Here is a 20,588-nt window from a genome sequence, read left to right as displayed (position 1 = left end):
TGCACCACACTGGTCAATGCGGTTTGTTTGAAGGGGTCCAGATATCACTTTCAATTCATGTTATAGTCATTCCCTGTAATCGAACTTACAGTGAGGAAAAAAAGTATTTGATCCCCTGCTGATTTTGTACGTTTGCCCACTGACAAAGAAATGATCAGTCTATAATTTTCATGGTAGGTTTATTTGAACAGTGAGAGACAGAATAACAACAACAAAAATCCAGAAAAACGCATGTCAAAAATTTTATAAATTGATTTGCATTTTAATGAGGGAAATAAGTATTTGACCCCTCTGCAAAACATGACTTAGTACTTGGTGGCAAAACCCAGGAGTGTCCCACTTTTGTAGAGGAAACCTTTACAGCAAAATCATAAAACACCCACCACCCCCACCCCACTACCGTTCCCAAAGTCCGCCGAGTGGAAGGTCATGGCAACGCAAGAAAGTCCACTGATCTTTCACGAGGCCAGGACTCCCCACGCCCGTGTCTGAGGGTTCTAAGGTCAACTGTAGTTTAGATTAACAAAAATATCTGAATGCAACCGCAACTCACAAAATAACAAAATTAACCCAGAATGCACCAAATCTCGTCAGATCTTTGAAGCTCAGCCGGGGAAGAGCCTGGGTTTAGTGCTTAATTTGAAGACTGTCTGGGAAAAGCAGACATTTCAGGCCTTGCGCTGCAAGTTGGCCAACAGATGTCGGTGTACGGTGACGCTTTTTATATTCTTGGTTATTTTGGTAAAGTCACGTAGAAGGGAAACAATAAAATAAAAATATAAAACAACTATGCAGTTGTCGAGTGTTACCCCCCCCCCCCACCACCTTTCGTATGCACAGGTAATCTCCGAGTTACTCCGGTTTCCTCTCACGAGCCAAAAAAGCTACAAAGGAATTGGTCAAACATCTCAACGCTGGAACTTCATGAATACAAAATCTCAGAAACAGTCAGGATTTCCTGAGTAAATGAACGGGAAAAAAAATATTCTGACAGTATTATTATTATTATCACCCACGGATGCGCATGTGAGCGGGGCTTAATTTCAACCACGTCCCACACACGGCACACCACGTCCAGTACGCACTTCTCACATTACGGCCGTGGCTACACAAAAAAAATCACGTGTGCCTCCTCCGGTCTACCAGCGACCCGGAAAATATTCCATGAGAAATGTAAGGCCTCCTCGTGTGCGGGCGCGCCACGCGTGAAGACTGAATGGACTTTGGGGGGCTCTGGCCCTCTGGTTGTACGTGGAATGTACAGGGGGTGTGGTGGTTGGCCCAACTGGATGCGGACCGCTATAAATTCCGTGCACTGCACAAACCCCCGGAATAAAACCACGGCCTTTGCCGGACCACTGGGGGCAACCAGAGAGCTAAAAAGAGGTCAGAGTTGGAAAAGGTCCACCCCCCCCTCCCCCTTCTTTCTCTCCCCCTCACTTAAAAAATCACGTGTGCCTCCTCCGGTCTACCAGCGACCCGGAAAATATTCCATGAGAAATGTAAGGCCTCCTCGTGTGCGGGCGCGCCACGCGTGAAGACTGAATGGACTTTGGGGGGCTCTGGCCCTCTGGTTGTACGTGGAATGTACAGGGGGTGTGGTGGTTGGCCCAACTGGATGCGGACCGCTATAAATTCCGTGCACTGCACAAACCCCCGGAATAAAACCACGGCCTTTGCCGGACCACTGGGGGCAACCAGAGAGCTAAAAAGAGGTCAGAGTTGGAAAAGGTCCACCCCCCCCTCCCCCTTCTTTCTCTCCCCCTCACTTGTGAAAATGACTGAACAATTTGTTCGATTACAATGCCATTGTTTCGAAGAGATCAAACGGATTATCTTTCGTCTTGGCTACACAGCCGTACGTGTGCGTGTATACATCCCCCGTTTGTCAATCCACTGCTGGATAAGGGCTCACGCCACCCAGCAGTCGGTAGTGAGGGGTTATCTGACCACACGTCAGTGTGTCTTGATAAAGCTCAGGGGGAGTACAGACACAAAATGGATTTAGCTGCACTGCCCGGAACGCCCACTACTACTGCACCTGTGTTTTGTGCAAGGTGGTCGCCCATCCGAGCAGTATCCAGGCTCAAAACCTGCTCAGACGAGATAGGTGCGCGGTTAGGCCGCAGGCCAATAGGGGTCGCATGCAGACACTTCTAGAACACAAATCGCATGTCATTGTGGTTTGCGTTGACAACACTGCACGTCGGCGTCACGAGCGACTAGTCACCATGCTGTGGACCCTGGGCAATAATCATTGGCAAATAAAAACAGATAAGTAGCTGGATATAAGCACACCTGCTATAAGCACAGTTCTTATATGGCAACACATTCTTATGTTACACTGGTGGCCTTGCTCTGTAAAGGGTGTGCTTATATCCAGATTCTACTGCAACTGGCGGGCATGTTAGGAAAACTTGATAACCCACACAAGCAGCACACCTTCGTGAGAGGTAGGGCTTTGTAAAAGAGAGTAAGGGGATGGAAGAGATGATGCGAGCGAATGTTTTAAGGCCACTGTGCGGAACATCTGTACGGGGAAAGTTGTATTGTCAAGCGCTTCAAAGAAGTCACACGTGGGGTTAGAGAGAACAATAATAAGTGTGGGTTACCAGGTTATTCTGGGACACCCCTCGATTGTGGTGCAATTGCTAGAGACCCTACGACAGCACCGTCACATTTGATCATCAACCGCAACTAAATCATTATTAACATCTAAAGATTCCAGTAATAATAAGCGACTTAACATAACCATTCATGCCTCCCCAATCTAATTACAGTGGCGAGTAAGTTCACCGAGCGAGCGATGTCAATTATAATGATGTTCTAAAGCGTTTGGAGAGCTTAAAATTTAAAGAACGAGAGCGGAGTCTCGACATTTACGAGTTGGAAAAATTGAAAAACCGCCATTTTAATGACAGGCCCCTCAAATGTAAGACCAAAACATTTTAGACTTGGGCGTCTTATTTTTTCACAAACTCAGACTTAATCAAGTTTGCATCTGGAGATGCTGAAGGGTGACACATTCCAAACATGACATCAGATTTTAAAATCCGAAAACTGCGATTTGCCCTCTTAAAAATTCCGTGGGCTAAAACTTGTGTGTGTGTTTGTCGTTTGCAAGCTTGGGTCCTGCGAAAGTATTGTCTGGAAGTGTTGAAGGATGTCAAATCCAAACATGACAGAATTAAAAAAATTCGGCATCCGCATTGTTGCTTAATTTCAGCCTAAGCCTGTTCAGGTTTGCATGTGTACGTATAGACGGTGCTTTGAAGGGGGTTGGCATTCGAAACATGTCGCGTTTTTCAATAACTGAATTTTCGGGGGATTTATTTTTGTAAGTGCGTGGCACACAGGGTGGTGTGCTGCTATGCAGGATTTTCAAATGGATACGCGCGACATTGACAGCATAATTGGAAATCACATCGACAAGCGCCATAGGGAATATCTTCTTTAACATTCATTTATATTTTTATTTTTTCGATTTTTATATTTTACGTGCCGAAAGTTGTTTTTCCGCCAATTTTTATTTTGCTTCTCACCTGCGCCGAAAAAAAAATACACTTAACGTGAAATATATTCGGGGAGGGGGGCGGGGGGGGGCAGGAAACTAAAACAACACGACACAATAGTTAGAAGCTAGGCACACGTTGCACGCTGCACTGAAACTCTGCGTGAACTACATGTGAACTACATGTCAACTGTGAACGCCGTTTTGTCAACAGCGCTGGATGCAGCAACAATACGTTCCTAACGCACGAGCAGCTACGGCAGGGAGCAATGTTGGGATTAACCACAGGTTGTCGCCCCAGGAGGTAGCCGTGCAGAGGAACGCAAGCATCGTTTCCGGAGGATAGCTCTCCGCAGCTGGGCCGCTCGCGTCTCTCCTGTTTTGTTAAAAAATAAAGGCACTTTTGAAGGCGGAAAACTGGCTACACGCGTTACGCCAGTACTATCCTGTGCGCGCAGGTTACGCATGTAGGTAAATACTAGGCATGTACGAATAAGACTACCCCCCCCCACCACCCAGCAGTTCGACGTATCGTCATCACTCGGGCGCTGCGATAGATTAAAGATTAAACAATTTGGTTTTAATTACCAAATGTGGTGAACGCGGCACCTCGAGTGCCTGCGGTGGATTAGGTGACCGGATCAATTAGGTGGATTGCACGGATGGAATGCAAGTGGTTTCCCAGTAAAAGTGGAACATCTGGACCAGCGCAAGGGGTGAACGTTCGGCCAACGTTGGCCAAACGGTTTACTGGGCGATTCTAACGTTCGCTATTTGCCACACGTGTTGCGAGCATACGGAATCGCCGTCGATCGAGGATTCTGATCCGCTGCGTCGTTACTACGACCGATAAAAACACCGGTCCTGCAGTGGGTCACCATCGATGATGAAACTCGCATTTGTATTGTTTCACACGTTTTTTCGTTCTCGTCTCTACGGTTTTCGTTCACTCAACTTGGCCCGACTGCGATGCGTACCGTGTCGCTCGGACGTCGTTTGGATCAATTGTAAATAACAAATTCCCAAATGCACGATTAGATGCGAACGTTTGTGGGTGTAGGAATCGTTTGTTTACGGTCTATGCATCGCTACACGCCTAGTATTTGTGTATGCACACCCATACTTGTGTGTACAGATATGCTTATGCATGTAAAATACTATGGGTGATTTTCTGATTTAAAAAAAATTACTTGCTTGCATTTGTAACAACAATTATGGATCTTCTTATGGATTTTTGACAACTTACACGATGTCCTAATTTTTATGCGTTTTGGGGTTTTAACAAGTGATGTCATGTGGCAATTACCTCCTGTCAAGTGACACCACTCTTGGCATGAAGGTGATGCCACCTGTTTGTGACATCACTTTTTCAGATCAATATAAAGAATATTTATTTATTTTGGCCCAAATTTTACGTCTCAGCCTGGATTGCAAGATTTTTCAGATTTATCTGAAAATCTGGAACATCCCTAATAGTAATACATATACATCATAATTCTAACAGCATGCATTTAATGTCTCAATGTACACGTTTACTGCATAAGATTGTGAATGTACCTGTTACAGGGGTGTCCACCAATCACTGAAGAAAATGGATTACAGTAGACTTCAGTCCTAGCTATGTTTATGAAATCACATAACCCATACACACTTGGTAATGTGAAGATTTCATCATCTGTGTCTCATGCCCTCCTCTCGACCGCCACATGTCGACCATCGCGTTGACACGCATCATATCGAGATTTTAAAGTCCCAGGTGCTTGCCAACATCACGTGCTTTTCTCGTGTGCTGCTATCGGCAACCACTCTAGAAATATGGATGACCAACGGATGCAGTTATTTAGGAATTGGTGATTTTGCACAATGACCAAGGCGGAGACATTTTTGTGCACTCGGCACGCGCCTCTGTGCGTGCTGCCGACACGGATTCGCTCGAGGTTTTCGCAATCGTTAAATGCAAGCACGGTAAGGATTATTTTTGCTGCCAATATTTCAGCCAGGGGGACACGTTAAAGATCCCTTGGCGTAGTTCGCAAGAGTGGGACCACTGTGCGCTGGCGTCAGGGTCCACGTTTGACGAAAATTACACCGCTATTATCTCGATTGGATACATGGTGTTCATCACTCTCCCTACTGCCCATCCGAATGCCCCAGGTCAGTCTTCACATGAGACCATCCTGGTCTCTTGGGTTCTCACCTGCATGAACATAGCAAACTTGAAACTTGAACCGCACAGTTCAATTAGATGTATAATTACGATTATTTAATTATGGGTACATTCAAGGACAACACACCCTGTACAGGACAATATGCTATACATACGAATATAATTATATGGGCCTAAGTAAGCAATGTCAATGTACGCCCCATATAAACATATACCCATGCATGTGTTGCGTACACATACATGGGTATATGTTTGTACGTGTATTTACAGATGTATATATCTGCAAACATGTTCGTACGTTTATTATTAGTGGACTTACATGTATATATCTGTACATATGAATGCATGTGTCTATGTATGAATGTACACATGCATACATGCATGCATACACACATGACCTATGGGAAAAATTTTTATGTGTATGGAAATACGTATCAATGTACGCGCCATACAGACATATACCCATGCATGTGTTGCGTACACATACATTGGTATATGTTTGTAAATGTATTTACAAATGTATAGATCTGCCAACATGTTCCTATGTAAATTATTAGTGGACTTATATATTTATATCTGTACATATGAATGCATGTGTGTAGGTATGAATGTACACATGCATGTATACATCCATGCATACACACGTAACCTATGGAAAGCAAATGTACATGTGTATGGAAATATGTATAAATCCGTGTATGTACATATGCAACAAGGCAGTGGGTGACCAGTGCCTCCAGGTTGAGGAAACAACAGCTTCCACTTCAGGTTTGTTCAACCTCCGGTGACGTGCGATTGAGAGGCACGCGTACAGGCCTCGTGTAAATCCACTGCTGTATGAGGACGACCCCCACCCCACGTCGTGCTGCTCCGTTGGGGTAACGTGACCACAATTCACCGTGCCGGTCAGTGCGGGTTAAAGGCGGCCAAGAATGGACACGGGAGCATAGAAGCACAATACCACAATGGATTGTCTGTGACGGCCCTGTGCTTTCCCCGCCCATCACTTGGCGCGTACAGGTGGATTCATTGAGAACTGGAACGTGAAAAAAAAGTCTGATGATGATGATGATGAAGCTCCTTTGCTAGGGACCAATTATACGGAGCAGTTTATCCCGGGAAGATATGTGCCCCTGTCCGGTTGGAGAAAGCGCCGATGTAACTGCTGCTCCGAATCTTATTCGTGACTTCATCATGCTCCTTGATTAATCATGGAGGGAGCCCTCTCTGTGGACTCCACAAATCTCCCACCTTCCTAAGTGCAAGTGATCGTCCAACCTTCAAACTTGCACCCATCAATGAGAACGCATCAACACAGTACTCCGATCCCTCCACTGTGCTCTCAACCTAATTCAGACTCAACTGCAAGATGGAGGATCTTGAAGACGCCTTCAATGTCTTCAAGATCTCTCCATGGGCTCTCAACCCTCCTACCTCTCCCCCCCCCCCCCTCTAATCGCCTATAATATGATCTGCACACCAGCAACTAAGATCTCCCATCTTACTACCCCCTGTTCAAGTCCAGACCAAAATCTTTCCTCGTCCTTCTTGTCTACGATCATCTCAAGTCTCGGAAATGTTTCAAAGAAGAAAATGAATAAATACTTTCCTGTTTTTGGGCGATTCCCAGCGATGCGGATTTAGACGGTCTCTCAATGCGCTTGGATCGTATTGCCGATGAAGCCAATGCCGTCGCATTCCAGTTACTCAACGAATCCACCGGACGCGCGCGCCATCGCCCGAGACTGGAAAACCCGAGGTGGCACTTGTGGCCTCCTCAACCTGAAGCCACGAAAAACCTCTCCTATGCATTAAGTGCCTGGCATGAGCAATTCACATTTTTCAGATTCCGTATTCAAAGATCGCACGTGTCCAAAACCAACGGCGCCACGTTCAAGTTGAAACCGGTTCCTTGCGAAGCCTCGGGAGGTACCGGTGGGGCGAGTGGGAGGACGTGTCTCACGGTGGGCCCCCCCCACCCCAAACTCCCCCTTCTCTCTCCTCGCCGTCCGTCTCGATCTCCACCGCGGTTCTAGTTTCTGTACCGTGCCGCAACATCGGACCACAGCCTCTGCATGTCCTCCAGGCCCCTGGTCCAGAGCTCGCGTAGCTTCACCCAGCCGGTGCGTGCCGTTATCAGCAGGTAGTCGGCGTTCTGCGGGTATCGCAGGATCGTGTAGCGGGCCATGACCAGCGACTGGCAGAACCTGCGGGGAAAAGTAGACCATGTTGTTGTTGTCGCCGTTGCTGTCGTGACGGTTAATATCGTTTGTTATTCAAGAGGGTTTTTGCTGCCGACTTGTTGATCGGCTGGGATTTTAGCGTCCAGGAATCGCAGCCATAGTTGGATCAAGTCTCGTGGTCAGCAGCAGAAGTGCCAGCAGAAGGAAAGTCGCCGTCTTCATCTTCCTCGTCTCCAGCAACAGCAGCAGCAGCAGCGTGATCAGCAACATGATCGTAAACAACATCGCTATGAGTGTCTTTTCTATAATCATCATCACCGTCATCAGCAGCATCCGTAGAAGTGCTGTTAGCAACATCATGGTAATCAGCATTATTATGTCTTAACTGTTACTGATCCCCCCCGTTCACCAATACACATTAACCAGCATGGTGAAGTATGGTCAACCACCGCGACGATCGACATGGCATTGGCAAGACCTTCATTCATCATTGGTCTGATGAAGAGCTTTAAATAAATAATAAAGCACTTTTTTGCCGCACAATCATCGAGTTTATCGGATTCTCGCCAGACCTGGATTACTTCTCGTTACTCAACCGCCACAGGTTTTTGAAGCCAACGTTTCCCGATGCGGCCAACGGCAATCCGGGCAGACCCGACCCGACCTGCCCCGGCCCCCCTCCCCACCTCCGCGCTCACCTGCACGCCACCAGGAAGTAAACGGCCCTCCTCTCGTCCTCGCTGAGGGCCTGCACGCTCTCATAGCCGGCCAGGACGTGACCCCCGGCCTCCATCGCCTCTCCGCTCTCCACCATCATGTACATGATGGCCATGGCCAGGTCGTACACGTGGTAGCCGAACATCATCGAGTTGAGGTCCACAACGCCGGAGACGCGGTGCCGCGGCGCTCCCTCCGCCGACTTGGGCCCCTGCTGCTGCTGCTGCTGCTGCTGCTCGCTTCCCGCGGTCACCTCCTGCACCAGGATGTTCTCGTCATTGAAGTCACCGTGGATTATGCCTGCGGCGAGGGGGAAACGTCGAATTTGATTTCGTCCGTTGTCTTTTATTGTTGACCGTCCTCCCCTCGTCGCCGTCGTCATCGTTCGTGCCCATGCCGTTTTTATTCCGGCCGCACGATTGGTGTTGCGCAAGCCGCGTGTGCGAGTCTAAGAACGGCCCCCGCAGAGTCTCAGTGAATAACCGACTTCTCCTGCCTTCAAAGGCACAGAATTACAATAACCCACCAGCGTCGTACAACCCTGTACAGGGGCGAGATATGGAGCGGTGTGTAGTGGTATGCACACCGCATCACGAGCCCTTGATTCCCAGCCATGGAGAACATCACTGATATCTGAACCAGTCCTGGGATCCTACCTACCTCCTCACCGACCAGCATGGTGAAGGAGGCAAAACAACCCCCATGACCCTACACAGCCTGGGAATGCCTTCGTCCAGATAGTGCATTGACAAAGGGCTGTACATTATTATTATTATGAGTATATGTGTAACAAAAACTGTTGAACACAATTTAGCATCCATTGAAAAATGATTTGGTAGAAATTACAATTATGATTTATATACAGTAGCGTCTGAATGTAATAACCCTGTCATTTGATTTCACCTGTGATCAGTGTCTGTGCGAGTGTCCCCCATTACATGCATGCCTTGTAATGCATCTGTGTATGCTGGGTAAAAGTAATCACGTAAAGCACATTGCAAAGAAATGCTTGCCACATAAACCATCACGCGAATTCGGGTGATCCTCGCAGCGGCTTTTGGCTAACCATCGACCAAAGAAAGACGGTCACCGCATCGCGCGCTTTCAGATGCACTTCTGCGGCCGACTGAAAAGCTCTTCTTTCCGATATTAGGAAGGCACTGGAGCTATGCACTTTTAAACCTAGATTGAACACTAATTTATTTTTGAACTTATTTTTTGTGTTTAGTTTGTTGTCCTTCCCCCGCACCTCCGATTAGCACGGTTGGCTACGTACGGTGCAAAAGAAGTTCAACGTACACACGTACGCGGCACCCGTCGTGGCTTCAAGGCCTCGTCGGTGGCTTGAAGCGCCCCTCGCCCCCTGAGGCATGGAGCTACGTCCCGGGTGAAGCTGCGAGGCGAGCGTACATCTGGTAAACTTGTGCAGGTTGGGTTGGATCTCCTCGCGGAACTTGGCGATGACCTCCCTGACCAGACCCTGGTTGGGGTCGCCGTCCAGAGTGAAGAGGTAGGACTCGAGCAGGTGGGTGTTTGACAGGTTCCAGATGAAATCGTCTCGTTGCAGGGAGTGCAGGAACGGGTGCTCAAACTATGCAGATGTTTAAAAACGAAGGCGGTAAGATGACAAAAAATGCAATACGAGATTAACATCGCATTGGCCAGTTGAGTACACATATAAGTTAAAGGCAGCAAAACGTCAAGCTAGCAAAGGATAGTCTTCGTTTCAGAAAATATGTTCTCCTTCACTTATTATTTTCTCTTCGTTTTTTTTCGGTAAAGTCACGTAGGTAAAACTATAAAATAAAAGAATAAATGAAAAAACAACTACATTTTTTTTCATTCTATCATTTTATAGTTTTACCTACGTGACTATACCGAAAAAACCAAAGAGTATGAATCCTTGCAGTCACGAAAGCTAAAAATCTAGACTTATTATGCAGCTGAGGGTGGGGCTGCCCAAGTCCTGCGTGCGGCTGGCAAATGTTTGATTGGTATTTGTGAATAACAGGACACTTGAATGGATCTGAGAAGTAGTTTTGTGAGATCACCTTCTGTGGGCCATTCTCTAACCAGAGGTGATGCACAGAATGAGATGTTTTTTTCCATCTCATGACATGGCACCAATTAGCACAACTCATACAGCCCTTATCAAGGCACTGCCGTATTCAGTGTTGGTCATGTAGGGTGTTTGACCATACTTCGCCAAACTGGTCAGTGTAGGTTGGTGAAGGATAGAGGACAAGGGGGGGTGGGGGGGGGGGCAGGACTGGTTCAGATATCACTTGCCACGAATGTTAGCCGTGGCCGGAAATAAAACTCAGGTGGCCGGGTTCGTAGCGCAGTGTGCGCACAACTGCGCACACTGCGCTGGATGATGATGTGATTCTGCATTCAGATAGGCATCAGTGTGCATTTAATTTCTGTAAACGCTGTGTTATTTTATACATCGGGCTAAAACAGTGTCAGATGGTGAGAGTCTAGTGAGAGAGATTAAACACGTTAAAGACGCACTACGACAGAATGGCTACAATAATGCTCAAATTAACAGAGCACTGAATGCCAAATCACGATCGCAAAGCAATACTGCTGAAAGCGACCAGATTGTTAAAACAATAAAAATTCCATATATCTCAGGAGTAACTGACAAATTAGCCCGTGTTTTGCAAAAGCAAAACATTACAGTAAGATTTGGTACAGTACACAAAATTCCAAAACTAGTATCTTGCACTAAAGACGCATTACCTAAATTATCAACAGAAGGTGTATATCGGATTAATTGTTTATGTGGCAGCTGCTACATTGGACAGATGGGACGTAACATCAGCGTAAGACTAAAAGAACATCAGAGAAATATTAAATTATCTCAAACACAACTGTCGGCAGTGGCAGAACATGCTTGTCAACAAGGACACTCAATTGATTTTGACAATGTTGCAGTGGTGTGTAAAACTAATTATTACTGGCAAAGACTAATTAGAGAATCCATTGAAATTGAGAGGAACAAGAATAACTTTAATTGCTCTGACAGCTACAGGCTTAGTGCGGCCTGGAAGCGTATTATTAAATAATACACATTACATTTTGATTTAAAGAATTACTAATCTACAACTCATTACTAATCATAACCAATGACTGATTACTAATCGATTATATAATTACAATACCCCCCCCTCCGCCTCTAATCACTGCACCTGATATGAGTTAAGTGATGACGTCACCCTGCTGCTCTATATAAAACCGGGAGCAAGCGAGGGCTTTACCATTCTGGCGAATTGCCCGATGATGCTGGATGTATTTACCAGCGAAACGTCGTACTCAAACTGTAAATGTGGATTCACTCTTCAACACACCGGTGGGCTCAAGTAGTGAATTATTTGTCTTTTTGTCAACGTGACACTTTTTTTGCTGATTGGCCGTGTCAGGTGGTGGAGGGTTACGACACATTTATAAATAAACGCGATCTAACCCAAAAACCTTTATTATGAATAATATTGGTCGCGAAAGCCTACATGTTAAACTGACTAACTTCTATGGGGAGGATACTTTTCTTAAAACCAGAAAATTGGAGAAGCTCCGCATTAAGCGGATGAAATTGATATCTTCACTGGCGTTCCTCAAAAGGTGCAGAGATTCAAAGGTAATACCAAACGCAGTTAAAATAACACATCACATAAAGTCTTCTAAAGCTAACCAAATACTACACAAAGCTAGCGAATTATTATTAATCGAGAGAATACAGCACAATAGGAGTGAATTATCTTACATTTCGGAATCGCTAAAGCAGTTACACTTAGATATAAGCAATAGTGTATCTATGCATTATTGGAATATAATCGATAACATAACACAACAATCGGCTCATAATGTGTTTAAACTAACAAAAACTAACCAAATTAATAAATTTTCTAGACTACATAATAAACAAATCCCTACTGAAAACCAAAAATTTAAAAACAAAACCGTACTGAACTTGACTAACACTGTATTAACCGGTGACATGGTCTCTATCCTTTCTAAAGGCCTTAACTTTGCCGTTACCCCACGCACAATTCCAGTGGATGAGATAATTGCTGAGGTAGAATCAGCAGTTAGACTCCTTCCACATAATGAGGCAGAGATGACTAGACATGAGGTTGTTAAAATAATTGAGAATAGCAAAGTTCCAAAAGTAAATATTAGCTCTAACGAGGCAAAAGCCTTAAGAGAGCTGCGTGTAAACAATGATATCCAAATCCTAGCAGCTGATAAAGGCCGCACTACTGTAGTGATGTCACGAGCCGATTATGATAATAAAATTAGAAATTTACTAGAGGAAAGTACCTACATTAAAATTAAACGAGATCCAACTAATACTTCAGAACGTAAGACCACTGCAATAATTGCAAATTCATTAATCCCTAAAAATGAGCAATACCAAATTAAGCCAAGGGCCTCAAAACCACCTAGACTCTATGGGCTACCAAAGATTAATAAAATCGGCATCCCATTACGACCCATAGTCAGTACAATTGGCTCTGCCACATATCAATTAGCAAAATATATAACCCAACAAATACAGCCCTACATCGGTAGGACATCTTCATTCATAAAAAAAAAAATCAGAACATCTTGTGAATGTGCTTAAAGATATTAAACTTACTCCTGATGATATTCTGGTAAGTTGTGATGTGATTTCTCTATTCACTAAGGTTCCAGTGGACGAATCGCTTAAATTACTTGATACACTAGTAAAGAATACCGGTTTACCAAAAGATATTCCGAAACTTGCTGGCCATTGTTTAAATAACACTAATTTCTTATGGAGAGGGGATTTCTTTAAACAAAAGGAATGAGCAGCAATGGGTTCTTCTTTATCCCCTGCTACAGCAAATTTGTACATGGAAAACTTTGAAACAAGAGCACTTGCCTCGAGCACATTAAAACCATCCTTTTGGTTTAGATATGTGGATGACACTTTGGTTGTCTGGCCACATGGTAACGATACACTGAATGATTTTCTAAATCATCTCAATGCACAAAACCCGGCCATCCAGTTCGCCATGGAAATGGAGGTGAATAACACACTCCCATTCCTAGATATTTTGCTTGGACATGGCCTAAACGGTAAAATAACACACAGCGTTTACAGAAAGCAAACGCACACTGATACCTATCTGAATGCAGAATCACATCATCATCCAGCTCAGAAATCCTCTCTTATCAAGACGCTCATACATCGGGCTAAAACAGTGTCAGATGGTGAGAGTCTAGTGAGAGAGGTTAACCACGTTAAAGACGCACTACGACAGAATGGCTACAATAATGCTCAAATTAACAGAGCACTGAATGCCAAATCACGATTGCAAAGCAATACTGCTGAAAGCGACCAGATTGTTAAAACAATAAAAATTCCATATATCTCGGGAGTAACTGACAAATTAGCCTGTGTTTTGCAAAAGCAAAACATTACAGTAAGATTTGGTACAGTACACAAAATAAAAAAACTAGTATCTGGGACTAAAGACGCATTACCTAAATTATCAACAGAAGGTGTATATCGGATTAATTGTTTATGTGGCAGCTGCTACATTGGACAGACGGGACGTAACATCAGCGTAAGACTAAAAGAACATCAGAGAAATATTAAATTATCTCAAACACAACTGTCGGCAGTGGCAGAACATGCTTGTCAACAAGGACACTCAATTGATTTTGACAATGTTGCAGTGGTGTGTAAAACTAATTATTACTGGCAAAGACTAATTAGAGAATCCATTGAAATTGAGAGGAACAAGAATAACTTTAATCGCTCTGACAGCTACAGGCTTAGTGCAGCCTGGAAGCATATTATTAAATAATACACATTACATTTTGATTTAAAGAATTACTAATCTACAACTCATTACTAATCATAACCAATGACTGATTACTAATCGATTATATAATTACAATACCCCCCCTCCGCCTCTAATCACTGAACCTGATATGAGTTAAGTGATGACGTCACCCTGCTGCTCTATATAAAACCGGGAGCAAGCGAGGGCTTTACCATTCTGGCGAATTGCCCGATGATGCTGGATGTAATTACCAGTGAAACGTCGTACTCAAACTGTAAATGTGGATTCACTCTTCAACACACCGGTGGGCTAAAGTAGTGAATTATTTGTCTTTTTGTCAACGTGACACTTTTTTTGCTGATTGGCCGTGTCGGGTGGTGGAGGGTTACGACACATTTATAAATAAACGCGATCTAACCCAAAAACCTTTATTATGAATAATATTGGTCGCGAAAGCCTACATGTTAAACCAAAAATACGCTGCTTGAAAACCAGCCATTCGATCACTTGGAAGGACTCTCACGTTGCTAATTATGAACAGCTGCGTACGTTCCGAGCGAGTGGGCTCGTTACGTCACATTACACTTGCTTACCGAGAGAAAAGGCTCGCCGAGACTCAAGAGTTTTTTTTTTAAGATTGTCACAGTAAGGGGTTGGGGAAACTATCGCTCCGCATTTCCCAATGAAGTAATTTGCGAGTTATTTCTTTTTTGGCTTTTTACTTTGGCGAATATTCTCATATTCTTGTTTCTTTCGGTAAAGTCACGTAGAAGGGAAACAATAAAATAATAAAAATATAAAACAATAGAATTTTCACGACGTTTCGACTGCAACACAAGCAATCATCAGGTGTGAAAACCACAGCAATATTTTTTTTTTTCAAATTTCCTTGTTGTGGTTTTCACACCTGATGACGATTGCTTGTGTTGCAGTCGAAACGTCGTGAGAATTTTATTGTTTTATATTTTTTATTATTTTATTGTTTCCCCCTCTACGTGGTGACTTTACCGAAAGCAACAAGAATATGAATTCCTGCAGTCTCACGTCACCTGTCAAGAGGCGCTCGTGCGCTCGTACCTGCTGCAGGGCTTGGTGGATGCTCGCTGCCAGCTTGCCCACCTGGTAGTACAGGCTGCCATCCGCCAGCACCCTGGACAGCGGCACGCCGGGCAGGTACGTGAGCAGCCGCACGTTGAACTCCTTCTCTCCTTCGCCGCAGTCTGAGAATTCACAGCAGGAGTCGCCACCGAGGTCAAGAGGTCACCACGGTTAGTGAAATCTCACCGTCGCTTCCTTTTGCTGGAACATAAAAAGCTGTTCGTAAGCTGATATCGGAACCTCCAAGGTCTGGCCAAAGTGTCAACTCACCACTTTGCGCCCTGTGTTCATTACCCACGTGCTATACTACACAGGGTCTCTTATGAATTGCTCAACTGATAGCCAAGGCTACTATTCTTTTTTTAGGAAATTAAGCGACAATTTGCTGCTCAGCATTAAATGGTTAATAACAATAATGAACGTGCCAAGTCCGATATATAACGCACATAAAATTCGTGTAGTCTTTAAAACGCCAATCTCTCAAGCAACTTGAATCGAGTATTTCTGTCCCCCCCCCCCCCCCCCAAAAAAAAATAGTAAATTGGAGTGATTTTTTTCTCATGACTTTCTTTCACGGTACTATTAACGCAGAAATTAATAACACGAACGCATTCCGAAATTCGCATTCCTATATGGCCTTGTTGTCTAAACCGCTATAGCTAAATAAAGCATTTGAGAGGAATAATACCTCGCCACACCCATGCGCAAGGCATCCGCCAAAGTTGCAACGTGGCACGCAACCCTCGTGCCTAAGCGCACGCTGACCGGAACCGGGGGCAATTCGCCCAGGTTCGGGCCAGAATGGATACGTCAGCACACGAGTCTAGCTGAATTCCCTGGGTTCAGCTTGAGCAAATTACTTAGGAGCAGGGTGAATGGGGGCCCATCTGCATCAGGAGGCGACTTTTATCGCTCGTTCCAACACGTAAATATAAGGGTCAGCGGCTTTCCGTGATCTTCGCATTCCAAACACGGCGTTGGGCGGTGATGTCAGCTCACGCGATGAACCCCGAGCCTGGGTTTAAAGGAGCGCTGCTAGCCCAGGCATTATAATCAGAATATGTACTTTTACTGGAGGAATCCGATGAGCTATGAAGCACTTTGCTTTACAAATGTTTAGCAGCCCAGTGTTGTCCCAACTACAGCCCGTGGGCCAAGCCCGAACCACCAAAATTAATTCATTCTGGTCTACAGGACAACTATCCCGCCACGCCTTACAAGAACTAATTAAATACATGTCTCAGTCAGCAATACTCACTTGAAATTACACACGACAACCGTCGCCCCCACGCCCGCCCCCCAACTGAAAAGTTTGACAAGACCCTCCCGATACTCAGTGAGGCTCTGCTGTGAAAACAAGTGTAACGATGATGATTACAATAATAATATTAATAGAAGTAATGCAATGCAGGAGGTCGGAATGGGTGTGGGGGAGAGATAAGCTCTGTATCGACATGTTTGCATTTCTCTAAATCTCTCCTCTTGCGGATAGATCTTTCTACTATCTCTTCCATATAAATATCATATTTCTGATTAAATCTCTCTCTGAATGAGTTAAATGATGACATCACCCTGCTGCTCTATTTAAGACCCGGAGCAAGTGAGGGCTTCACCATTCTGGCGAATTGCCCGATGATGTTAGATGTAATTACCAGCGAAACGTCGTATTCAAATATTGTAAATGTTGTGGATTCACTCTTCATCACACCGGTGGGCTAAAGTAGTGAACTATTTTGTCTGTTGTCAACGTGACACATTTTTTTACTGTTTGGCTGTGTCGGGTGGTGGAGGGTTATGACACATTTATAAATAACGCGATCTCACCCAAAAACCTTTATCATGAATAAATCTCTCTCATATCTCTACAATATATCGCTTGTGACATATCTTTCCCGTCTATGCTTGTTCATGTAATACATGGTTTTGGTTTGACGTGTTCCCCTTGTCAGCCAATCCGGAACTCGATGCAAAGAGTTTGACGTTTGCTTCTCAGGGTCTCGTGGGAAGGTAAGCAGAAACAAAAATTACAATTTAGGTTTTGTAAGTATGTTGAAATTCTTTCGCACCATACGTACGTAGCCAACCGTGCTCATCGGAGGTGTGGGGAGGTGGAACACACTGTGCAGTTGGCGAATGGCGGCGTCGGTGAACTGTACAAACATTATATCTACCAACCTGCAGGTCAGTAGATGAGAAAACAGCAAGTGTGCTTCTGATCTCTCACCACAGATGTTATCGTCTCGTCCGTGTGGCTTTGCTGTGAGCAGTCATTCCAGTTTCATCCCACACACCAAACATTGTTTTTTTATATATATTAAGAATTTACAAAATATCACAATGTGGACCTTGGGCCAGTACCAACAAGCAGTGCGTTACATCCACCAACCTCACAAAAACTAAAAAGTATGATCCTTTTACATCACTTATCGTCAGTGGAGTGCGACCCAGTATCATACCACCGCCTCATGCTCGGATATTGATCGTTGTCTTTGCAAGTATAAACCAATGCTGTATTCGTATGATTACTATCAGCCTATGACTAAATCACCTGGAATGTGCCCTATCATAAGATCTGAAAGCTAAGCAGGTTGAGCCTGGATTAGGGCTTCTATGGGTGACAATCGTGCATTAAACAGGCATCCACAGGCTGCTGCGTGGTGCTACGTTGTGGGGGCCAGAGTTCAGTTGCAGCAAAATCAATTGTACTGCACTGTACATCTATTAAACTTGATTTGTCGCTTTCGTGACTGCAGGAATTACTCTTTGTTTTTTTCGGTAAAGTCACGTAGAAATAAGAAAAAATTATAAAATTACATAATAGCATACGACGTTTCGATTGCAACGCAAGCAATCATCATCAGGCATAGAAGAGCTAAATTTAAGAGAGAGAGGAAACACAGAACCGCAGATATATACAGACACCTAAGTAGAAGGGAATTAACACAGAGACACAAAGAGAGACACAACGTACGGAGCACAGAGAGATAGGGTCTCTGTGCCGAGGCCTTAGCATGTAGGGGGAGACAAAGAGAGATGGAGACGCACATCAAATCGAACAAGATTTAGTATAATGTACATCTCTTCTCCAATGTCTCTGCTCCCGGGACCCACGCAGGCGCAGCTCACCGATGCTCTCGAGCGACATGATCTTCCCGCTGACGTTGTCCACCACCTCCTGCATGGGGAAGCCCCTCTCCCGCAGGAACCTCATCATGGCCATCTGCACCTCGAGCAGCTGCGGCCGCTGGCTGTCCCGCGTGTTGGTGACCTTGAGCACGAACTGGCGACCGTCGCGCGCCAGCACGCGGTAGTTCTGGTCGACGTAGCTCGCCAGCGGGCTCACCCCCGCCACGCTCACCCCGTAGAGGCGCTCCACCAGCTTCGCCGCGCGGGACTCGCTGAGGCACGGCTTCTCGTGCTCGTGGCCATCGTCCTGCGGCGCGGCTTGCATCGTCTTCAACGGACAAAACGAGGGCAATCGAAAAGCTTTTGGGTTTTGCAAGTGCACGTTGGCGTTCGCTCCATTCGTGCAGCGCGAGGCGCCTCCGATGAGCACGGTTGGCTACGTACGGTGCGAAACAAGCTCAGAGTACACACGAGGCTACACCCTGGAGGCGCTACGCTTCACGGACAGCCCACAGTAGTTGTCGCATTTACAGAGTTGTGCCGACACACGTGGCATACTACTTATTTAAATTACATCTCCGAGATCTTTAGCATCCGACTGTGAAGCAGACAGTGCGCAATATTTACAGTTCATACACCCACAGCGTTAACCGGGGCGGTCGTGGGACTCGTACCACAAACATCTGCAACGCGCTACCGCTCGGCCATGAAGTCAATCGATCGATAAGCGATCAATAAACACGTCTCTTTGCTCGCATTACATTTAATAGCAACACATTTCACCGAACAGAAAAGCACCACTTAAACATGTCAGATAAGATTCGTAATAACAGAGAATTCTCCTTGTGTATTTCAGTGGAAATACAGCCAGTGCCTGATAAAGTAGCATTACTGTAACTGGAATTTTAACAAGAACCGTGGGTTTATGCAGCATTGGGGAGCTGCAGCTATGGCCCGAGTAAACACCTTGTCCCGTAAGCACGAAATCACGTGTTCAAATTCCACTGGATGTGTAATTGTGTGAATAATAATCAGGGCTTAATCTGTCACTGAATATTTTCCGGGTCGCTGGTGCGGAGTGGAGTGGGCAGCACAGCCCCGGTAGCCACGGCGATAGCGAAATGTACACACTGGACGTGGTGTGCCGGGTGTCAGCAGATTTTTCAGAGTCGCTGACACAGAGCAGCCCTGGCCGAAATTATCTCCATACATATGTAAAAGGCAAAGTTGTGATTATGTGTGTCTATTCAAAATGTTTAGCGTACTTTCCGACATGCAACAAACTTGAAATTTGCCATGTGGGTACTTTCCAGACTGTACACCACGCAAAAATTATTAAAATACACTTTTGTGTTTTTTTCTGGGGGGAGGAGGGGGGGAGCTCAATAATGATTTTTTTTTGCACGGCAAGTGAGCTGTGACGTCAAATCTGTCACGTGACCCACGCATGTGGAAGCTTAACGCATTGTAGTGTAGCGGTTAGCGCACTGCGCTACGAACCCGGCAACCCGAGTTCAATTCTCGCTCACGGCCACCACCGGTGACGATCGACTCAGCCTCAAATGAGTAATTGCTGTGGTGTGTGAACATCGCCACTGGGGACACAAAGGCGGCCGGGCGTGGTGCTGTCACCCACCCCTTCGTCTGTATAGATAAAAGGGAAATTTGTGAATATGTGTGTCTGTTCGAAATGTTTAGCATACTTCCCGACATGCAACAAACTTGAAATTTGCCATGTGGGTAGCTTCCAGACTGTAAACAATGCAAAAAGTATAAAATATACTCTTTGGTTCTATTGGGTAAAGTCACGTAGGTGAAAATAAAATAACAAAAAATCACGACGTTTCGGCCACAACACAAGCGGCCTTCATCAGGTGAAGGGACGAGACTGTCTGGAGGACAGCGCTGGAGTGAGAGAAGCCACGCTCAGATCACGACCTTTAAGCTGTGTGAGAAGAAAAACACAA

General features: G+C 45.2%; 1 protein-coding gene across 1 annotated transcript; it reads right to left on the bottom strand.

The window, feature by feature from the left end:
* Positions 1–1,436: 1,436 nt before the first annotated feature.
* On the bottom strand, positions 1,437–18,946 carry LOC116957688 (hydroxylysine kinase-like). The gene is made up of 5 exons (XM_076059410.1): positions 18,622–18,946; positions 15,442–15,617; positions 9,989–10,169; positions 8,560–8,878; positions 1,437–7,885 (listed from the first exon to the last, which is right to left on the bottom strand). The coding sequence occupies exons 1-5, from the start codon at positions 18,944–18,946 to the stop codon at positions 7,711–7,713; spliced, it is 1,176 nt and encodes a 391-aa protein (XP_075915525.1). The 3' UTR covers positions 1,437–7,710.
* Positions 18,947–20,588: the final 1,642 nt, after the last annotated feature.

Source organism: Petromyzon marinus, unplaced genomic scaffold (genome assembly GCF_048934315.1).
Source record: "Petromyzon marinus isolate PM22_M1 ecotype Great Lakes invasive population unplaced genomic scaffold, UKy_Petmar_22M1.pri1.0 PM_G_Scaffold_101, whole genome shotgun sequence".
Taxonomy (NCBI): Eukaryota; Metazoa; Chordata; class Hyperoartia; order Petromyzontiformes; family Petromyzontidae; genus Petromyzon; species Petromyzon marinus.
This window is presented reverse-complemented; position numbering and strand designations above follow the sequence as displayed.